This window comes from Symphalangus syndactylus, chromosome 13 (assembly GCF_028878055.3).
Source record: "Symphalangus syndactylus isolate Jambi chromosome 13, NHGRI_mSymSyn1-v2.1_pri, whole genome shotgun sequence".
Classification (NCBI taxonomy): domain Eukaryota; kingdom Metazoa; phylum Chordata; class Mammalia; order Primates; family Hylobatidae; genus Symphalangus; species Symphalangus syndactylus.
Window position 1 is genome coordinate 64742978 of NC_072435.2, and position 20594 is coordinate 64763571.

General features: G+C 39.5%; 2 protein-coding genes across 3 annotated transcripts in view; both read left to right on the forward strand.

Annotated features, from left to right (window-relative positions):
• Positions 1–1249: 1249 nt before the first annotated feature.
• Positions 1250–7136, forward strand: LYZ (lysozyme). Its single transcript, XM_055237063.2, has 4 exons — positions 1250–1422; positions 2973–3137; positions 5405–5483; positions 6354–7136. Exons 1-4 carry the CDS (start codon positions 1287–1289, stop codon positions 6418–6420), a joined length of 447 nt encoding a protein of 148 aa, XP_055093038.1. The 5' UTR covers positions 1250–1286; the 3' UTR covers positions 6421–7136.
• A 5450-nt stretch (positions 7137–12586) lies between these two features.
• YEATS4 (YEATS domain containing 4) overlaps positions 12587–20594 on the forward strand; it is a 29985-nt gene continuing 21977 nt past the window's right edge. Inside the window, exons 1-4 of one of the 2 annotated variants that reach the window (XM_055236999.2) lie at positions 12589–12912; positions 15781–15900; positions 18634–18700; positions 18790–18884. In XM_055236999.2, the coding sequence (XP_055092974.1) occupies positions 12862–12912; positions 15781–15900; positions 18634–18700; positions 18790–18884 (333 nt within the window). In that variant the 5' untranslated portion in view covers positions 12589–12861. Of the gene's footprint in view, positions 12913–15780; positions 15901–18633; positions 18701–18789; positions 18885–20594 lie in introns of both variants that reach the window. The other variant, XM_055237000.2, reaches the window with a different exon arrangement.

Here is a 20594-nt window from a genome sequence, read left to right on the forward strand (position 1 = left end):
GAAAAATGAGATTATTCTTGATTTTTGAACAGGGTCCTTGAACTGTCATTTAAAACCAAAACTGGTAATCTTTAGAGGCCATTGATGAAAAATAAGGGTAACTACAAAGTGATGACACTTTGTGTGGCTCAGAATCTGTCCTCATAGGCAGATACAGAAGCGCAGTTCTTTTTGAGTTCTGGTAGCATTGTTTTAAAAGCTGTGCACAGCCTCCTGAGATTGCTGTTTTCAAAGGTAGCATTTAGTTGGATATATGTTTGGGTAGGTTTTATTTTAAAAATGCTGTTGCTTTCTAATGACCCCTTATGTTCTAATATGGAAATGGGAGGCAAAGTGTTGTGAAAAGTAGTTGGTAAAGTAGGCCGGATGTGGTGGCTCACACCTGTAATCCCAGCACTTTGGAAGGCTGAGGCAGGCGGATCACGAGGTCAAGAGATCCAGACCATCCCGGCCAACATGGTGAAACCCTGTCTCTACTAAAAATACAAAAATTAGCTGGCCATGGTGGCACGTGCCTGTAGTCCCAGCTACCTGGGAGGCTGAGGCAGGAGAATTGCTTGAACCTGGGAGGCAGAGGTTGCAATGAGCTGAGATCACGCCACTGCACTCCAGCCTGGCGACAGAGTAAGAGTCCATCTCAAAAAAAAAAGGTAGTTGGTAAAGTTGTTCACATGAACCTTATTTATAATAGTAAAACACTGATTTATAATAATAAAAAATTTGCTATAGTAACAAAAAGAGTCTAGAGTAAGAAACTAGCTGAGCAACGTGGTGTCACACTATACACCCATTAAGACAACAGGCACATGTGTCATGTCCATTTTGTGGAAAAGATATGTAAAATAATTTTAAGTAACAAAGATAAATATTAAAAAGTGAATGCATACGAAACAATTTCACGAAATTGAATGTTACTCAAAAATCACAGATCATTTTAAGGTGTACAAAATAGTCATTTTTTTCTTTATAATCGCTCAAATTCATAATCAAACAGAAGAAAGTTCCTGTCTTGGAAACAGTGCTATGCCCCAATTCTTCCAGAGCCAGTACTTGAAACAATTCAATTTCATTATTTTCCTGTAGACTAATTCTTAGGAAATCAGCGTATCTCTCTTCAAGCATTAAAAAATCTCTTTAGAGTCAATAGATCAATAGACAGTTCCTGTTTTCCACACAGCTGAAAGGGTGGAGCCCTCAAACCACAAGGGGAAGAAGGAAGTTAAAAGATGTTAAATACTGGAGCCAGCTCACCCTGGCCAGCCTAGCACTCTGACCTAGAAGTCAACATGAAGGCTGTCATTATTCTGGGGCTTGTCCTCCTTTCTGTTACGGTCCAGGGCAAGGTCTTTGAAAGGTGTGAGTTGGCCAGAACTCTGAAAAGATTGGGAATGGATGGCTACAGGGGAATCAGCCTAGCAAACTGTAAGTCTACTCTCCATACGTCCAGAGAATTAGCTCCATATGGAACAGACACTAGGAGAGAAGGAAGAAGAAGAAGGGGCTTTGAGTGAATAGATGTTTTATTTCTTTGTGGGTTTGTATACTTACAATGGCTAAAAACATCAGTTTGGTTCTTTATAACCAGAGATACCCGATAAAGGAATAAGGGCATGGCAGGGGAAAATTCCATTCTAAGTAAAATAGGACCTGTTGTACTGTTCTAGTGCTAGGAAGTTTGCTGGGTCCCTGAGATTCAATGGCACATGTAAGCTGGCTGAAAGATACATTTGAGGACCTGGCAGAGCTCTCTCAAGTCCTTGGTATGTGACTCCAGTTATTTTCCATTTTGAACTTGGTCTCTGACAGCCTAGAGTGATGCAGTATTTTTCTTGTCTTCAAGTCCCCTGCCATGATGTGGGATTTTTTTTTTTTTTTTTTTTAAGACAGTCTCATTCTGTGGCCCAGGCTGGAGTGCAGTGGCATGATCTCAGCTCACTGCAACCTCTGCCTTCTGGGTTCAAGTGGTTCTCGTGCTTCAGCCTTCTGAGTAGCTGTGATTACAGGTGTGCACCACCACACCCAGCTAATTTTTTGTATTTTCAGTAGAGATGGGGTTTCACCATGTTGGCCAGGCTGGTCTTGAACTCCTGGCCTCAAATGATCCGCCCACCTCAGCCTCCCAAAGTGGTAGGATTACAGGTGTGAACCACTGCACCCGGCCGACATGGGATTTTTAACAGTGATGTTTTTAAAGAATATATTGAATTCCCTACACAAGGGCAGTAGGAACCTAGTTCCCTTCAGTCACTCTTTGTATAGGATCCCAGAAACTTAGCATGAAATGTTTTATTATTTTTATCTACTCTACTTGATTAACTATCTTTCATTTTCTCCCACACAATTCAAGACGTGCCATGAGGAAAAGTTATTTTACAGTTTAGTACATAGTTGTCAATGTAATAATCTCTGTAGTTTTCAGATTTAATTCAGACGTTTCCCCTCAATGGCTATTTTTGAATGAATGAGTGAAGGGATGAAATCACAGAATAGTCTTGTTTTCAAGATTCTAACTTGATATCCAAATTCACCTTTAGATATTATAAGAAAATTTCTATCAGAAAATCCTTACGTTTTTCTGATTTAAAAAAAAGCATTTTTCCATCAGCCTATGTATCTGCTATGAATTTACAAAGTCTACTCAACAGCTCTGTTGATTTTTCTGTTCTTGGCTGAATGTTGCCTGAGGGATGGGAGCACGCACGGGAAGGGTAAAAGCAATGGAAGAAACATGTATTTTAATATTTTTAAAAGTATGTTATATTGTTCATTAGTGTTACAAGATGATTTGCATTATAAAAGGATTCTCTTACAAGTCCCTTATCTTAACACTAAAGTGCTAAGATATTTTACAAGTAAATCTTTATACTTATAAAACAAATCATAAAATAGAAGTAGCTGAATAGAACTGATTTTGCTATAGAGTATAAGTCACTTAGTGTTGCTGTTTATTACTAAAAATAAGTTCTTTTCAGGGATGTGTTTGGCCAAATGGGAGAGCGGTTATAACACACGAGCTACAAACTACAATCCTGGAGACAGAAGCACTGATTATGGGATATTTCAGATCAATAGCCGCTACTGGTGTAATGATGGCAAAACCCCAGGAGCAGTTAATGCCTGTCATTTATCCTGCAATGGTAAGACAAGCTAATATTTGACCAATCTGGTTACACTTACAAGAATTGAGATGCAATACAAATGAAAAAGCCTTGAAAGGTTCATGAGGGACCTAGAAAAACTACATCTCAACTTCCAGAAAGTCATTATTATTTTCCTCATAATTCCCTGAGTAAGAAATTAAAGAAGTGGTATCATAAAAGGTTGATGTTTTTTAATATACAGAAGTTTCTGGAATGACCTATTAATTTACTGTCAATGGCCTTACTGATGCTTTGTCCAGAACAATGCCATTGCTCCTGCCTACTCTGGGGAGGTTTAGGGAGAATTTAGTTGTATGGTCCTTTTTCAATTGTTTTACTTTTTTTTAATGAAATGTTCTAAATGTATGGAAAATTAGAGACATTAGTATAATAAACAGCCATATGCCCATTATGCACTTTAAAAGTTGTTAACATTTTGCCATAGTTGCTTCTTCTATGTCTTTTTTTTTTTTTTTTTTTTTGCTGAGAGTTTTTTGTGTTGTTTTGTTTTGTTTTGTTTTGTTTTGTTTTGAGACAGGGTCTCACTGTCCCCCAGGCTGTAGTGCAGTGGCACCATCACGGCTCACTTCAGCTTCAAGTGATCATCCCACCACAGCCTCCCAAGTAGCTGGGACTACAGGTGTGCACCACCATGCCTGGCTAATTTTTGAAAATTTTAGTACAGGCAAATTCTGTGTTGCCCAGGCTGGTCCTGAACTCCTGAGCTCAAGCAATCTTCCCACCTCAGCCTCCTTAAGTGCTGGGATTACAGGCATGAGCCACTGTACCTGGCTTCTGCTGAGAGACATTTAAGTGAATTAGGAACATGATGATATTCCATTTCTAAATTCTTTAGTTTACATCTTCAAAAAATACAGTTCCTGTAGAATTATTATTGTAAATAACAAATTAACTTAAGGATTTATTTATTTGGGGTGAAACAAATATTTTATTGAACTCATAAAAATAGAAATACCATGTGGAATCTTCAGTGTCAAAAATATTGCAGAAATCTTGCAAAGTTGATATTATTAAATTGTTAAATATTAAATTTCCAATAGAGAACATTAATTTTATTTCAAAAATCCAGTTAATTTAAAAAATTATATAATAATCTTTGGTCATTAAATAAAAATTAGAAAATACAAATAAGAAAAATAACACCCATAATCTTACTACCCAGAGGTTTATAACCATGGGTAAATTCTGGTATATATTCTTCCAGAATGTATATCAATCATGTGTATGAATGTTAAATTATATCATACACATATATACCCACATACAAACATGTAAATAATGTGTGCTTTTGCAAAAATTAAATTGTATTGCCGGGCGCGGTGGCTCAAGCCTGTAATCCCAGCGCTTTGGGAGACCGAGGCGGGCGGATCACGAGGTCAGGAGATCAAGACCATCCTGGCTAACACGGTGAAACCCTGTCTCTACTAAAAATACGAAAAATTAGCCGGACGTGTTGGCGGGCGCCTGTAGTCCCAGCTACTCGGGAGGCTGAGGCAGGAGAATGGCGTGAACCCGGGAGGCAGAGTTTGCAGTGAGCCAAGATCGCGCCACTGCACTCCAGCCTGGGGGACAGAGCAAGACTCCGTCTCAAAAAAAAAAAATAAAAAATAAAAATAAATAAATAAATAAATAAATTGTATTATACACACTGCTTTACAATTTGCTTATCACACAAAATTATTTGCATGTCAGCAAATACAAATCGGCTTTTAATCATCTTTTGCTCCATTTTCCAGATGGGAAAAAAATACAAATCTGTTTCATCATTTTAAAATAATGACTAGAATTTTAATATATGAATATTCTATAATTTACTGATCCAACTGTTACTACTGAGCACTTAGGTTGTTTCCATTTTTCCCTCATAAATTGCTATGAATAGCTTTGTGTATACATCTTTGGGTGCATTTCTTATTTCTTTTGGATAAATTTTCAATAATAGAACTGCTGAGTAAAATATCACTAGGTTTTTTTTACAGTGTCTAGTACAAAGAAGACCTTTAATCATTTCATTAATACTTCCAGAGCTTCCAATGACTTTGGTAAATGAAGAAAAAAATGCTTCATTTCATGCTGAATGGGAGAGAATGAAGAGAGTTTTCCCCAACAATCACACATATATGGACTCATAGAAAATAATATCTTAGCATTCTTTCCACAGCCTAACAGAAAAAAGCTGGCTCTACCTAAATTTAAAATAAAATATCTATTAAAGATTTTATTCCTTACCACCTGTCTTTCAGCTTTGCTGCAAGATAACATCGCTGATGCTGTAGCTTGTGCAAAGAGGGTTGTCCGCGATCCACAAGGCATTAGAGCATGGTATGTTTTAAGTGTTAAAAGGGAAAACTATTTTACTCTACTGTTGATATATACAATGAGAGCAGACTTTTAAAGACCAAAGTATGCTAATGACACCTAAAAATTGCAGCTTTTGGCTTATGCTAAATAACGTATTACCTATATCCTTGAAGAAACAATCTACTTTAACTGATCCAGAATCTTACTCTTTTACTCCTCAATTTATTTTAGGGGATTTCTAGAGTTTTAAGATGATTCACACTCTATCAGTTCCTTGTCATATCTTGAAATTCTTTTTAGAATAAGTAAATGTGGGCCGGGCACGGTGGCTCACGCCTGTAATCCCAGCACTTTGGGAGACCGAGGCGGGTGGATCACCTGAGGTCAGGAGTTCGAGACCAGCCTAGCTAACATGGCAAAACCCCGTCTCTACTAAAAATACAAAAAATTAGCTGGGTGTGGTGGCAGGTGCCGTAATCCCGGCTACTCGGGAGGCTGAGGCAGGAGACTTGCTTGAACCCAGGAGGTGGAGGTTGCAGAGGATTGCGCCATTGCACTTCAGCCTGGGCGGCACAGTGAGACTCTGTCTTAAATAAATAAATAAATAAATAAATAAATAAATAAATAAATGTGGCGTTCACTTTGCAGTTGCTGCTGTACAACGCACATTACTCAATCTTTATGTTCGGCATTCTATGCTCTACTGAGAAATTTGGGTAGGAGTGAAGTATTTTGTATACATATCTTCATTTAATAAATAGCAATAGCTGGGTCTATCTTACTATTTTATCTATTGATAAAATATTTTGTTTCCCCAAGGGGTGTGAAGTATGTATATTACAATGAAGATATGTTTTAACCTTTCACCATTTGCTTCATCTTTTTCTACAGGGTGGCATGGAGAAATCGTTGTCAAAACAGAGATCTCCGTCAGTATATTCAAGGTTGTGGAGTATAACTCCAGAATTTTCCTTTTTCAGCTCATTTTGTCTCTTTCTCACATTAAGGGAGTAGTAATTAAGGGAAAGGTCACACTACCATTATTTCCTCTTCAAACAAATTATATTTTTACAGAAGCAGGAGCAAAATATGGCCTTTCTTCTAAGAGACATAACATTCACTAATGTGGTTATTTTATATTAAGCCTACAACATTTTTCAGTTTGCAAATAGAACTAATACTGGTGAAAATTTATCTAAAACCTTGGTTATCAAATACATCTCCAGTACATTCAGTTCTTATCAAAGAAATAACCCAGACTTAATCTTGAATGATACGATTATGCCCAATATAAGTAAAAAATATAACAAAAGGTTATCTTAAATTGATCTTAGGCAAAATACCAGCTGATGAAGGCATCTGATGCCTTCATCTGTTCAGTCATCTCCAAAAACAGTAAAAATAACCCCTTTTTGTTGGGCAATATGAAATTTTTAAAGGAGTAGAATACCAAATGATAGAAACAGACTGCCTGAGTTGAGAATTTTGATTTCTTAAAGTGTGTTTCTTTCTAAATTGCTGTTCCTTAATTTGATTAATTTAATTCATGTATTATAATTAAATCTGAGGCAGATGAGCTTACAAGTATTGAAATAATTACTAATTAATCACAAATGTGAAGTTATGCATGATGTAAAAAATACAAACATTCTAATTAAAGGCTTTGCAACACATACCTTATCTGTTTTTATTTAGACTCCTATAGTGTCTCTGAAGAAAAAAAAATACAAATATTTGAAAAAATATGATTTGGTGCTCTTAATATCTCTTATATCCTTACTTACCTCACTTAAATAGTCAGATATTGCTGGAGAAAAATCCACAAGCATGATGACAGTTCTCACTTTAAATTCATAACCATAAATCTCAAATAAGCCCTCAAGCCTGCCTGACCATTTTAGTTACTTCTCTACAATCCTTCCATTTTTATGTCCCTAGTGTCCAAAATGACTGTTACTATTTTACTTTTCTCTCTTCAAAGCCTCAAGACACACATTCAGCCTCCTCCTCTGTCCCCTTATCCTCCACCCTCCTCTGCTCTCAGCAGATAACCTGGCCTCATATTACACTTATAAAACAAAAGCAACTGCATACCAAGTTTTCCCCTCCACATCACCAAAGCAGCAGTCATACCTTCCCATAGGCCCATCCTTCCTTCCTTCCTTCCCTCCTATTGTCAGGATGAAGAGCCTCTGCTCCTGCCAACAGCACTGACTCCACATGCAGTTTCCCTCCCATCCCTCTCACTACTCCAAGTTAGGCTGTTTCCTGCATCCCTAGTTTGTCCCTTTTAGCTGGATCACCTCCATCATTCTACAATCTGCCCTAGTAACCTTCCATCTTACAACAAATACTGCACTGATCCTACATAATCCTCCAACTGCAACTCCATTCTGTGCTCCCTTTACAGCAAGACTTCTGGGGAAGGATGTCTGTACTTACCAACTCCATGACCTCACCTCCCATTGTCTTTTCAGCCCTCTCTAATCTGGCTTCCATCCTCACCCAGCTGAAACTGCTCCTCCAGGATTTCTCCCATGACTCCTCAGTGCTAATTCCAGTGATCATCTTGTTCATCTCAGCGGAATTTGACAACGTGAACCGCTTCATACTTTTAGCAGTTTTTTAATCCCTTGGCTTTTCCTTATTTACATCCTACCTCACTGACTGTTCTTTCTCAGTCCTTCTCGCTCACTCTTTCTCTGCTATTTAATTTCTAAATGTGAGAATGCCTCAGGGCTCAAGTCTATAATAATTTTATATACTACATATTTTACTTATTTGTCTCTTCTCACCAAAATATAACTTCCAAAATGACAGAGGTTTTTCTACTTTTTAAAAAAACATTGAAATAATCTCAATCTTTCAAAAAATGTAAAAGTACTGTACAAAGATCTTTTATTTTTCGGAACTGTTTTGAGAGTAAACAGCCAACATGATACCCAATGGCCCTGATTATATCAGTGTGTAATTCCTATAAAGACATTCTCCTACATAAAACCTTAAAACAATTATCCAAATTAGGAAATTAACATTGATACATTACTACCACCTGGTCATCAGATTCCACTCAGTTTCACTGATTGTCCCAATAAGACCTTCATAACAAAAGCATCTAATTCAGAATCATGTTGTATTTGGTTGTCATGTTTTTTAAGTCTCTTTCAATCTGGATTGTTTCCTCAGTTGTTTCTTTCTGGACTTTTATGACCTTGCCACTTTTGAAGACCACAGACTAGTTACGTTATAGAATGTTCCTAAGGTTTTTCTGGTGTTCTCTCGATTCCATCAGGTTATGCATCTTTGGTAGGAATACCACAGAAGTGATGTTCTCACTGCATCCTTTCAGGTGGCATGCAGTTTTTGCAGTTTTGATTTGCCCCATTATTGATTATGTTCACTTGGATCACTTGATTAAGGTGAGGCCTGCAAGCCATCTTCACTGTAAAGTATTTGGGGAGGAGGTGCCTTGAGACTACTGCTCACCAAATTTTCAGTTTGTTTGTTTATTTATTTAGAGGCAGGATTTCACTCTGTCGCCCAGGCTGGAGTGCAGTAGCGCAATCTTGGCTCACTGCAACCTCTGCCTCCCGGGCTCAAGCGATCCTCTCGCCTCAGCCTCCTGAGTAGCTGGCACTACTGGCACGCGTCACCATGCCCGGCTAATTTTTGTATTTTTAGTAGAGATGGGGTTTTGCCATGTTGCCCAGGCTTGTCTTGAACTCCTGAGCTCAAGCAATCTGCCTGCCTTGGCCTCCCAAGTGCTGGATTACAGGTGTGAACCACCGTGACTGGTCATGCATTTATTTATTATATCAGTATAGACACATGGCTTCTATTTTATTCAAATCATAAGGAGTTATAGTCCATTACTATTATTTATTTTGATGTTCACACTGTCCTCGATTTGGCCAGTGAGTCCCTGCAAGTTGGCTTCTGTGCCATTCCGACATATTTCCATCATTCTTCAAGCACTTTCTTGTTTTCTGGCACAAGATATTCTAAGGCTCACCTTGTTCCTTCCTTGCTTCCAAAAATGGAATAGGCATTTCTCCAAGGAGCCCTGATTCCTCAAACTGCATAATAGTATTAAAAAACAAGATCTGGGCACTAGGGTTTCACTGTTCCCAGGCCCTATCAGTGAACAGAGCTGGAAGATATGTGTATTTACACTATATTTATCTCTATATCTATCTATTTATATTGAAAATCATGAATCCACACCAATATCTCCAATTCTAATCTCACACCACAGGATTCACTCTAGTTTTCTTCTTTCGCATGTTTTAACTCTCTTCTCCGACAGTAAGAAACTTAGCATCCATTATACTCATTATCCTTAAAATGTATCCTTAGTACATTCACCTATTTGATGGGTTTGCCTGTATGTAACCAATTCCCCAACTCTGCCCAACACTGAGTGCTCTCTACTCAGGCTCTGACATCCCTCAGTGGGTTGCTTCCTTCCCCAACACCTGGACACCCTCCTTACCATGATACATCTCTGATTTTATGATATGCTGAACCACTGTCCTGATAGGAAGAACAGAAATTTTTCACTCATTCCACTTCTGTATTCTAAACACCTAGAGAGTGACTGGAACATGGTACATGCCTAATCAATATCAGTTGATCGAATAAATCTCTTGCTGATTATTTAGTATGTTCCCTCCAAGCTGAACATTCTAAGCTTTTTGTTTTTGAGACAGAGTCTCGCTCTGTCACCCAGGCTGGAGTGCAGTGGCGCCATCTCGGCTCACTGCAACCTCCGCCTCCTGGGTTCAAGCGATTCTCCTGCCTCAGCCTCCCTAGTAGTTGAGACTACAGGCATGCGCCACCACGCCTGGCTCATTTTTGTATTTTTAGTAGAGAGGGGGTTTCACCATGTCAGGAGGTCGATTTCCTGACCTCGTGATCCGCCCGCCTCGGCCTCCCAAAGTGCTGGGATTACAGGCGTGAGCCACCCCGCCCAACCTTTTTTTTTTTTTTTTTTAATTAACTCTTCAACGCCCCATGACTCCAGTACAACAGCTTGCGGGGTTCCAAGCCACGTCTTGGCTACGTAAATGCAGCACATAGACTAGCCATGGGAGGGCAGCAGAGGGCCACTACATAGGTGCAACCTTAGGCTTCAAAATTCTTGGACCATTCTGATGTGATTAAACTAAAAAATAATGAGTTTATGCATATCGAGATACCCTGAGGTGTACAAAGGATGAGTCAAGGTAGGGGAGAGAGAGTTGAAGAGTGACAGCTGAGAAACAGAGATAGGACATGTCCAAGAAGTGCCAGGATAACCCAACACAGGCTGATTGAGGAAACTGCCAGAGAGTAGACAAAGTAGACTGAAGTGGGAAAGCAATGTTTGTTGGAGATTTTGTTTTAGTTTTTGATAAATATTTCTTAGTCATAACAATTGTTTTAAATATAATTATGCCCCCAAACCAAATTTCTACTCTTATTCTGGCAACAGAATAAAAATCAATATCAATGTTTGATCATTTTCAAAGAAACTCAGTTCCTATCTTGGTTGAAATGCAGTCACATCCATATGACAATTGAGCTTTTCATGTGGCACTAATATAACTAAGCCTTGAGCACATCCCTTGCACTTCTATTTAGTGAAGTCTTCTAAAAAATATTTTCTTAGAAGTTGTTAAATGGAATTACTAAAAATTACAATCAGCAGTATTTTCTACTCTTTTAGCTTATTTTTCAAATTATTTACCTCCATGCTTTTCAGTATTACACTTATATTGCTTCTTCTTGATTTTTCCATTTTAAGATATTGACTTCCTACTATGGAAGTTAAAGATTAAGCTCTATTTCCTCCTCCTCCATCCCCATCAAGCATAGTACCCTTCTCCAAAGCCCATCCTTCCAAATGTAATTCTTTTTTTGAGGGGGAGGGGGGAACAATACTCAGTATTTTTTTTTTTTTTTTTTGAGACGGAGTCTTGCTCTGTCACCCAGGCTGGAGTGCAGTGGTGCGATCTGGGTTCACTGCAAGCTCCGCCTCCCAGGTTCACGCCATTCTCCTGACTCAGCCTCCCAAGTAGCTGGGACTACAGGCGCCCGCCACCACGCTCGGCTAATTTTTTTGTATTTTTAGTAGAGACGGGGTTTCACCGTGTTAGCCAGGATGGTCTCGATCTCCTGACCTCGTGATCCGCCCACCTCGGCCTCCCAAAGTGCTCGGATTACAGGCGTGAGCCACCGCGCCCGACCAATACTCAGTATTTATGTAACCACAAATACAATTACTTTCCTTTCTTGCACAAGATTTTGTTTTCCCTAGAATTAATAGCTGCATAATTCTTACAGCCGCTTAGTTTTCTGTGACCTGTCATGAGTTAAATTCCCAAACTCTCCGTCAAATCTCCTCTTGAGGATTCAACGCCAGCTGGAATTTTGTCAATTCCATCCTTCTAAAGCAGTGTCTCCCAAAGATTTCTGACCAAATCTAATCTGGATGCGTTGCCGTCTATGCCTGTACACAGCTATCGTCCCCGGGGCTCTTTCAGTATCATCTTGGGATCTTACTATTTTCTGTTTGTTATTTATTGTATTTCCTGTATTTCATAATTTCCTCCTTCTTGGCTTATTCCCTCATTTTGGTGGATCAGATCTACAGGATCTTCCTGGAGGTACTGAGAAAAGTAAGATAGGTACTATTTTTTGTGTGTAGTGACTTAGCACGTCTGAAACTCTATTCTATTCACACACTAGATTGGTAGTTGGATGAGTATTGAGGACTAAATCGGAAGTAATTTTCCCTCAGAGTTTTGAAGACAGTACCGTATGGCTTCCTAGATTCTAACTGAGCAATCTGAAGCCACTCTGATTCTACAGTCTTTATAACCTGGAAGAGTGTGGGATCTCTTTTTCCTCGATGTTCGGAAAATTCACAATGATATGCCTTGACGTGGATGCTTTAATATTTGTGCTGGGTGCTTAGTAGGATCTTTCAGTGTGGAAACTCATCTCCTTAACATCTGGACAACTTTCTTAAGTCATTTATTGATTATTTCCTTCCTTTCATTTTTTTTTTTGTTTGGAACTCCTGGACTGGTTCTGTGATGTGACTGCAGCCGCCAGGCGCGTGCGCAGTGTACACTGCGTGCGCATACGCGAACCCGTTGCGCCTGCGCGCGGTGCCGCCGTCGCCCCTCCTTCCGCGGCGCTCTCCACCTGCGCGGGCCTGAATGGCCTTCAGGAGCGCTGTCGGCCTGAGGAGTTGAAGGTTACTCAGCGCCGCCAGCCCTAGTAACTCGCCCTCCCTCGGCCAGAAACCCTCCGCCTGGGTCCGCGCGCGAGGAGCGCGGCCTCTGAGGGGAGCGGCGACCCCGCCAGCCCCGGTCTCTTTCCCTGGCGGCGGCGGCTTCTTCCGTGGGACAATATGTTCAAGAGAATGGCCGAATTTGGGCCTGACTCCGGCGGGAGAGTAAAGGTCAGTGCCGGGACCGCCCCTCTTCCGGGGTGGCTCTCCCGCCCCGGCTCCTCCCTGCGCGGCGCGGGGAGGGCCCACTGGGTTTCCTTTCGCGCCTTCTCTCCTTGGGTTTGAACCGTGATTTCAAGGCGGAGAGCGAGTCAGAGCCATTGAGCGAAAAACCAGCGTTCATTGGGCCCCAACTTCCTCGCGTCACTGCCAACTCCCATCCCCGCCAAAAAACAAACAGATCAGTGGTGGCTTGGGGAAACCCGGACGTAGCTGCCGAGGAAACGGGCGACTCCGAGGGCTGGGAAAGCTCAGCTTGGTGCACATTCGCTGCCAATCTAGGTTAATGGTGAAGTGGTGACGCCACCCCCCTGGTGTGAGGATAACAATAACTGTAGCAAACAGTTGCTGAGCGCTTACCCGCAGTATTTCCAAGTGCGGTAACTGAGGCACGGAGGCATACGAAAGCTAAGAAAATTTGCCGGAGTTCATGGTGTTCACAAAGCCCCAAAGCAAGAGCATAACACTGTGCCTGGCACATGGGGAACACTCAGTAAATGTCAACTTCTTTTGTTTTTGATGAAATCATAGAGCCTAGCGTAATGTTTGACATTGTGATATTTATTTCCGTCACACATCCCCTGGCACGTTAATTTTTTTTTTTTTTTTTGAGACGAAGTGTCCCTCTTGTTGCCCAGGCTGGAGCGCAATGGCACGATCTCGGCTCACTGCAACCTCCGCCTCGGGTTCAAGCGGTTCTGCTTCAGCCCCTCTAGTAGCTGGAATTACAGGTGCCCGGCTAATTTTTGATTATTTAGTAGAGACAGGGTTTCACCATGTTGACCAGCCTGGTCTTGAACTTCTGACCTCAGGTGATCCAACCCGCCTCAGCCTTCCAAAGTGCTGGGATTACAGGCATGAGCCACCTTGCCCGGCCCTGCACGTTAATTTTTAAGGCAGGACCCACTGGCTCCTGATAAAACAACTATTGTACCCCTTCTGATTTTTATTTATAAAGGAAAGGAAATTTTTCTTTAAAAAGAATCAACCACGGCTGGGCGCGGTGGCTCACGCCTGTAATCCCAGCACTTTGGGAGGCGGAGATGGGTGGATCACCTGAGGTCAGGAGTTTGAGAGCAGCCTGGTCAAGATGGGTGAAACCCCGTCTGTACTAAAGATACAAAAATTAGCCGGGCGTAGTGGCGGGCGCCTGTAATCCCAGCTAGTCGGGAGGCTGAGGCAGGAGAGTCGCTTGAACCTGGGAGGTGGAAGTTGCAGTGAGCTGAGATCGCGCCACTGCACTCTAGCCTGGGCGACAGAGCGAGACTCTGTTTCTTTAAAAAATAATAATAATAATAATAATTAGTAGGTTTTAAAAATACTTATCTATGTGTGTGTGTGTTTTTTTTTTTGAGGCGGAGTTTTGCTCTTGTTGCCCAGGCTGGAGTGCAATAGCGCAATCTCGGCTCACTGCAACCTCCACCTCCTGGATTCAAGCGATTCTCCTGCCTCAGCCTCCCGAATAGCTGGGATTACAGGCATGCGCCACCATGCCTGGCTAATTTTGTATTTTTAGTAGAGACGGGTTGGTCAGGCTGGTCTCGAACTCCCGACTTCAGGTGATCTGCCCACCTCGGCCTCCCAAAGTGCTGGGATTACAGGCGTGAGCCACCGTGCCTGGCCACTTTTCTTCATTTTTATTGCTGTTGGTTACATTCGCTCAGCACTTTTCACATGTTTGGTAAATCTTGCTCATTGTCCTTCAGATACATTTCTGTAACTGAGCCATTGGTTTCAGATTCATGTGCAACATTCAATATTTTCACTTTAATTGAAATTTTTTGTCTTTCCGACATAATCTGTCAATTCTCACTGCCTTTGCACTTATCAGATATAAGAAATATGTATGTTAAACTAAGGACAAATGTAGCAAACATGTCATCAGCCGCTATTTGCCAAGCTTCAGTCATCCAAGTGACACTTGGCCATTTTTGCCATGTCTGAATTCAACTGTAATATTTATTGTAACATTTACATTTAAATCAATTTACTTTTTAAAAGCCTCTTTCTAAGCGTTAATGTTTTTTAAATTGTAGGGTGTTTGTTTTTCTGTTGTTTTTTTTTGGAGGCAGAGTCTCGCTCTGTTGCCCAGGCTGGAGTGCAATGGTATGATCTCGGCTCACTGCAACCTCTGCCTCCCAGGTTCAAGCAGTTCTCCTGCTTCAGCCTCCCGAGTAGCTGGGATTACAGATGCACACCACCAAGCCCAGCTAATTTTTGTATTTTTAGTAAAGACGGGGTTTCACCGTCTTGGCCAGGCTGGTCTTGAACCTCTGACCTCAGGTGATCCACCCGCCTTGCTGAAATTGTAGGTTTTAATTTCTAGTTACAGTTATTATTATTTTTTAATACTGATTAAACACGTAAGTAAAAAAGTGAAAAATGTTTGACCTTTATTCTACCTCTCACAAATTACTCTTAATATTTATACTATACTTTGAGAAACACTGCCACAGGCTCGGTGATAAGGACATTACCACAGATGATGCCAGTCAGAATTGGCAATTTTTATTTCAATGCCTAGCTTTCAGATGTTTAAGTAAAGGCCTTTTGCATTTCTTTTAACAACACTCTAAAAGCGCTTTACGTGGTAATTTAAATAAAAGCATTTTCAAAGAGGGAACACTGTAATTATTCTGGTGTTTTTTGTGTTACTATGAAATGAGGATGTATCTGAAATTGATTTGAGAGAAATCCATATTATAAGCAAACTATAGATTGTTAGACTGCCATTCTTTAAAACAAGTTTTCAGAGCTCTTATTCTGCATATTTAGCTAATGGTACAATATTCATTTATTTTAAAATTATTTTTCTTTTAGGGTGTTACTATCGTTAAACCAATAGTTTATGGTAATGTTGCTCGGTATTTTGGAAAGAAAAGAGAAGAAGATGGGCACACTCATCAGTGGACAGTATATGTAAAACCATATAGAAATGAGGTAGGCACTCGTTTTTTCTGTAACTGTTTTGCTTAAAGTTGTCTGTAATTTGTTTTGCTTAAAGACAACCTGTAATTTTTTTTTTTTTTTTTTTTTGAGACAGTCTCGCTCTGTCGCCCAGGCTGGAGTGCAGTGGCGCGATCTCGGCTCACTGCAAGCTCCGCCTCCCGGGTTCACGCCATTCTTCTACCTCAGCCTCCCGAGTAGCTGGGACTACAGGCACCAGCCACCACGCCCGGCTAATTTTTTGTATTTTTTAGTAGAGACGGGGTTTTACCATGTTAGCCAGGATGGTCTCAATCTCCTGACCTCATGATCCACCCGCCTCGGCCTCCCAAAGTGCTGGGATTACAGGTGTGAGCCACTGCGCCTGGCCGACAACCTGTAATTTTTTATAGTAACTTTCTGATTATAAAATTGGTCCATTGTAGGAATGTTGTCAGAAAGTTTTTGAAAAAATAGAAAACTGTCATCTTCATATGACACTAGAAATCAATTTTCCAAAAATGTTTCCTAATTAAAATTAAGATAACAAGAACTATTTATGCTATAAATACAGTACAAGTACATCTTCCTAACATCATATCTAAGTTAACATAGTATTTAATCAGGAGTTTCAGGAATAAGCAGCTAATCCTTAAAGTAATAATGTGGTAATAAGTGTGAAAGACAGCTCTGCTGTGTCATCCGATTGCTAGTAATTTTGTTTCACTGCTGAATCTTCAATGCCTGGAACATAGCCAGTACACAGTAGGTATTTAACAGATATTTATTGAGTGAGTAAATTATTCTTCTATTTAAAACCCTTCAGAGTCTACCCAAAAACTTGCATGTGAATATTCATACCAGTGTTATTCATAATAGCCAAAAAGTGGAAACAATTCATTTGTCTATCAACTGATGAATGGATAAATAAAATGTAGTATATCCATACAATTGAATGTTATCAAGCAATAAAAAGTAAAGTATTGATAAAGTAAAGATGCTACTACATGGATGAAACTTGAAAGCATTATGCTAAGTAAAAGAAGCCAAATATAAAAAAGGCCACATAGTATATACTTTTATTTATATGAAATGTCCAAAAGGGGCAAATCCAAAGACAAAGAAAAAAGTGGTTGCTAGTTGGTGGGGGAGAAAGGGTATTGAGGTAAGTGCTAATGGATATGGCTTTCTTTTGTGTGATAAAAATGTTCTAAAATTGCAGTGATTCTTATGAGACTCTGTAAATATTAACTAAAAACCATTGGCTAGGCAAAATGGCTCATTCCTGTAATCTCAGCACTTTGGGAGGCCCAAGCAGGAGGATCGCTTGAGCCCAGAAGTTTGAGACCAGACTGGCAACATAGTAAGATTCCATCTCTATAGAAAAAAAAGGTATCATTATAGTAAGATTCCAGTTTATTTTTTAAATAATAAAGTTAGATATTAATGTAGATATAAGTAATTTAAAAATTCCTAAAAGTAAATTAAAAAGTTAATAAACATTACTATTGAATGTGACTTATTGCTTTGCATTTTTTTATTCTTCTATAATGAATTATATATTTTAACAGCCACCTTTGCCAACAGAAGCCCTTTTATTTGCCATAACTAATGAATATGCTTCTGTACTTTTAAAATAAAGTTAAGAAAATGAGGAGTTTTTGTACTCAACAGTCTTAGATTGCTTTAAATTAGTTGTCCTTAGCTTTATGTAATATAATTTTTTGTTTGTTTGAGATGGAGTTTCTCTCTTATTGCCCAGGCTGGAATGCAATGGTGCTATCTCAGCTTACTGCAACCTCTGCCTCCTGGGTTTAAGCAATTCTCCTGCCTCAGCCTCCTGAGTAGCTGGGATTACAGGCGCCCGCCACCATGCTTGACTAATTTTTTGTATTTTTAGTAGAGATGGAGTTTCACCATGTTGGCCAGGCTGGTCTCGAACTCCTGATCTCAGGTGATCCACCTCCCTTGGCCTCCCAAAGTGCTGGGATTACAGGCGTGAGCCACCGTGCCCGGCATATGTGATATAATTTTGTTCTTTGAAATTGACTATAGATTTGCCTTATATTTCTGTAACAGTACCAGATATGTACTGTTGTTTTAATGGAAAAAAGTCAAAATTGATTTAGAATATTATCTATAGAGGTGTATTAAAACAAGATTTGCCAAAAAAAAAAAAAAGTGAATTTGGGATATGTATTTCTATATATTACAAATCATAAAAGAATTCAACACAGGCTTCCTCTGTTTTAGTTTTTGTTTTTTAAAAAAGCAAAATAGGCCAGGCACGGTGGCTCACGCCTGTAATTCCAGCACACTGGTAGGCCGAAGCGGGTGGATCACCTGAGGTCAAGAGTTCGAGACCAGCCTGGCCAACATGGTGAAACCCCGTCTCTACTAAAAATACAAAAAATTAGCCAGGCGTGGTGGCAGCCGCTTGTAATCCCAGCTACTCAGGAGGCTGAGGCAGGAGAATTGCTTGAACCTGGGTCAGGGAAGTTGCAGTGAGCCAAGATCGTGCCACTGTACTCCAGCCTGGGCAACAAAGCAAGACTCCATCTCAGGAAAAAAAAAAAAAAAAAAAAAAGCAAAATAACTTCCCAGGTATAATTCATGTTTTTTAGAAAATTAGATTCCATAAAATTTGAAGGGAAGTATGTTTTTTATAAAATTAAGTATATATGCTGTGTGTTTTTTTCCTAGTTTTCATTTGTAGATCATAAAACTAATTAATTCCTTATATTTTAGGATATGTCAGCATATGTGAAGAAAATCCAGTTTAAATTACATGAAAGCTATGGCAATCCTTTAAGAGGTACAATATAGTCTTTTGATTCACAATATCCAAAGTTAAAAATGGCTAGGAAACTAAACCGATAATTTACTATTTTTTTCTGTCTTTAGTTGTTACTAAACCTCCATATGAAATTACTGAAACAGGATGGGGTGAATTCGAAATAATCATCAAAATATTTTTCATTGACCCTAATGAAAGACCTGTGAGTAGCATTAATCTTTGTAAATATAAAATAGATTTCTTAGTAAATGTGAACATGTAATAATACTTAATGAATAGTTTTCATTCAGATGTGTTTTATGTAAATTTATGGCACAATGTATCTTGCCATGAACGTTTTTCATTTTTAAATGTAGCCTTTCAAAATCCTTTTTTTTTTCAAGTATGGAAAAAAACATATAATATGAACATATATTGGAAAGAAACCATGGAAATCAGATGATTACTGCAGCAAAAAAACTTACAACTATTATTATCATTCGGTTATTAGTAATAAACAAGTTGAGCCCATATGCTGTGTAAAATGGTTTTTATAGTTTTTGGTAGTTAAACCCTAAGAAACAGTGTTTTTGCTTTTTTAGGCTGTCATCAGTACTAGCGCTTCATTTTCTATCTTATTTATGAGTCTTTATAGCCACTGGCTTTTTCATCTTTTAATCTCTTCTTATCAGATTGTTGCTTGATAACGTAAAAAAAATCCCTCCAGGCTTTTGCTTTGATCCTTCAGCAACTTTGTTAGGTTGTGATACCCTCATTTTAGGGATCAGGATACCAAGGCTCAGAGGTCAAGTCACTGCTCAAAAACACTCAGTTAATTATGGTAGAGCTAGTTTTTGAACCCAGATATTTGCATTCATACCTTTTTCTAGTATTTTTTCTTTTGAGTAAAACCACTAGGCCTTTTTTTTTCTTAAGCCTGTAGGGTCAAAACTCAGTAATGGCTCTCACATTCCACATATGTGGCTGGGGTTTAACTCCAGTTTCAAGGCTTTCACATTCATCACCATTTTATCTTGTTAAAATCACATTATTCTTTTAGCACCAAACATTTACATTTTAATTATCAGATTATATTTTTTAAACTGTGTATGTATTTTTAAAGGAGCTGAGTATCACCTGGACCAGTATTTCAGCAAACCAGTTCCTAACTGGCTGCATCAGAAACACCTGAGGTGCTTGCTTATTTATTTATTGTGAGGTGCTTTTTAAAAATTCAAGCTCCTAGGCCTCACCTTTTGGAGAGTCTGATTCAGTAGGTTTGGAATGGGGCCAGCACCCCAGGTGATTTTGATGCACAGTGAGATTTGGGACCCAATGACGTAGACTTTTCTTCCTACGTAGGAATTTATTTAGGCAATCTCTCAAATGAGAATCTAGTTTGGGCTTGCATATCTCCAATATGGAGAATTAACTTATGTCACTAAAACATCCTATTCAAGGTTGGGGTAGTTTTAGTTTTACGAAAGCTGTACTTCGTTATGCTTTCCTGAACTTTTTACTGATTACTATTCCTACCTTAGTTTTTTCTTATGAGTAAGCATCCATAGCTCATTTAAACATTTTTTGTGTTTTCATGTGATGAAGTTTTTAGATCTCCTACCATCCGTGTTGCCCTTCAGGAAAACACACTCATGTTATATTTTGTTTGGCAATAATTTTTTTTTCTTTTGAGACAGAGTTACACTCTGCTGCCTAGGCTGGAGTAGAGTGGCATAAACACAACTCACTGCAGCCTCCACCTCCTGGCCTCAAACAATCCTCTGCCTCAGCCTTCCCAGTAGATGGGACCACAGATGCATGCTACCATGCTGAGTTTATTTTTTTATTTTCTGTAGAGATGGGGGCTCGCCATGTTGCCCAGGCTGATCTCAAACTCCTGGGCTCAAGCATTCCTCTCACCTTGCCCTCCCAA

Excerpts from the sequence above, each read along its gene's own strand:
- LYZ (XM_055237063.2), top strand. The coding sequence starts at position 1,287 with ATGAAGGCTGTCATTATTCTGGGGCTTGTCCTCCTTTCTGTTACGGTC. Across the intron at positions 1,423-2,972 it reads GGGAATCAGCCTAGCAAACT|GGATGTGTTTGGCCAAATGG; the intron begins GTAAGTCTACTC and ends AGTTCTTTTCAG. Across the intron at positions 3,138-5,404 it reads CTGTCATTTATCCTGCAATG|CTTTGCTGCAAGATAACATC; the intron begins GTAAGACAAGCT and ends CCTGTCTTTCAG.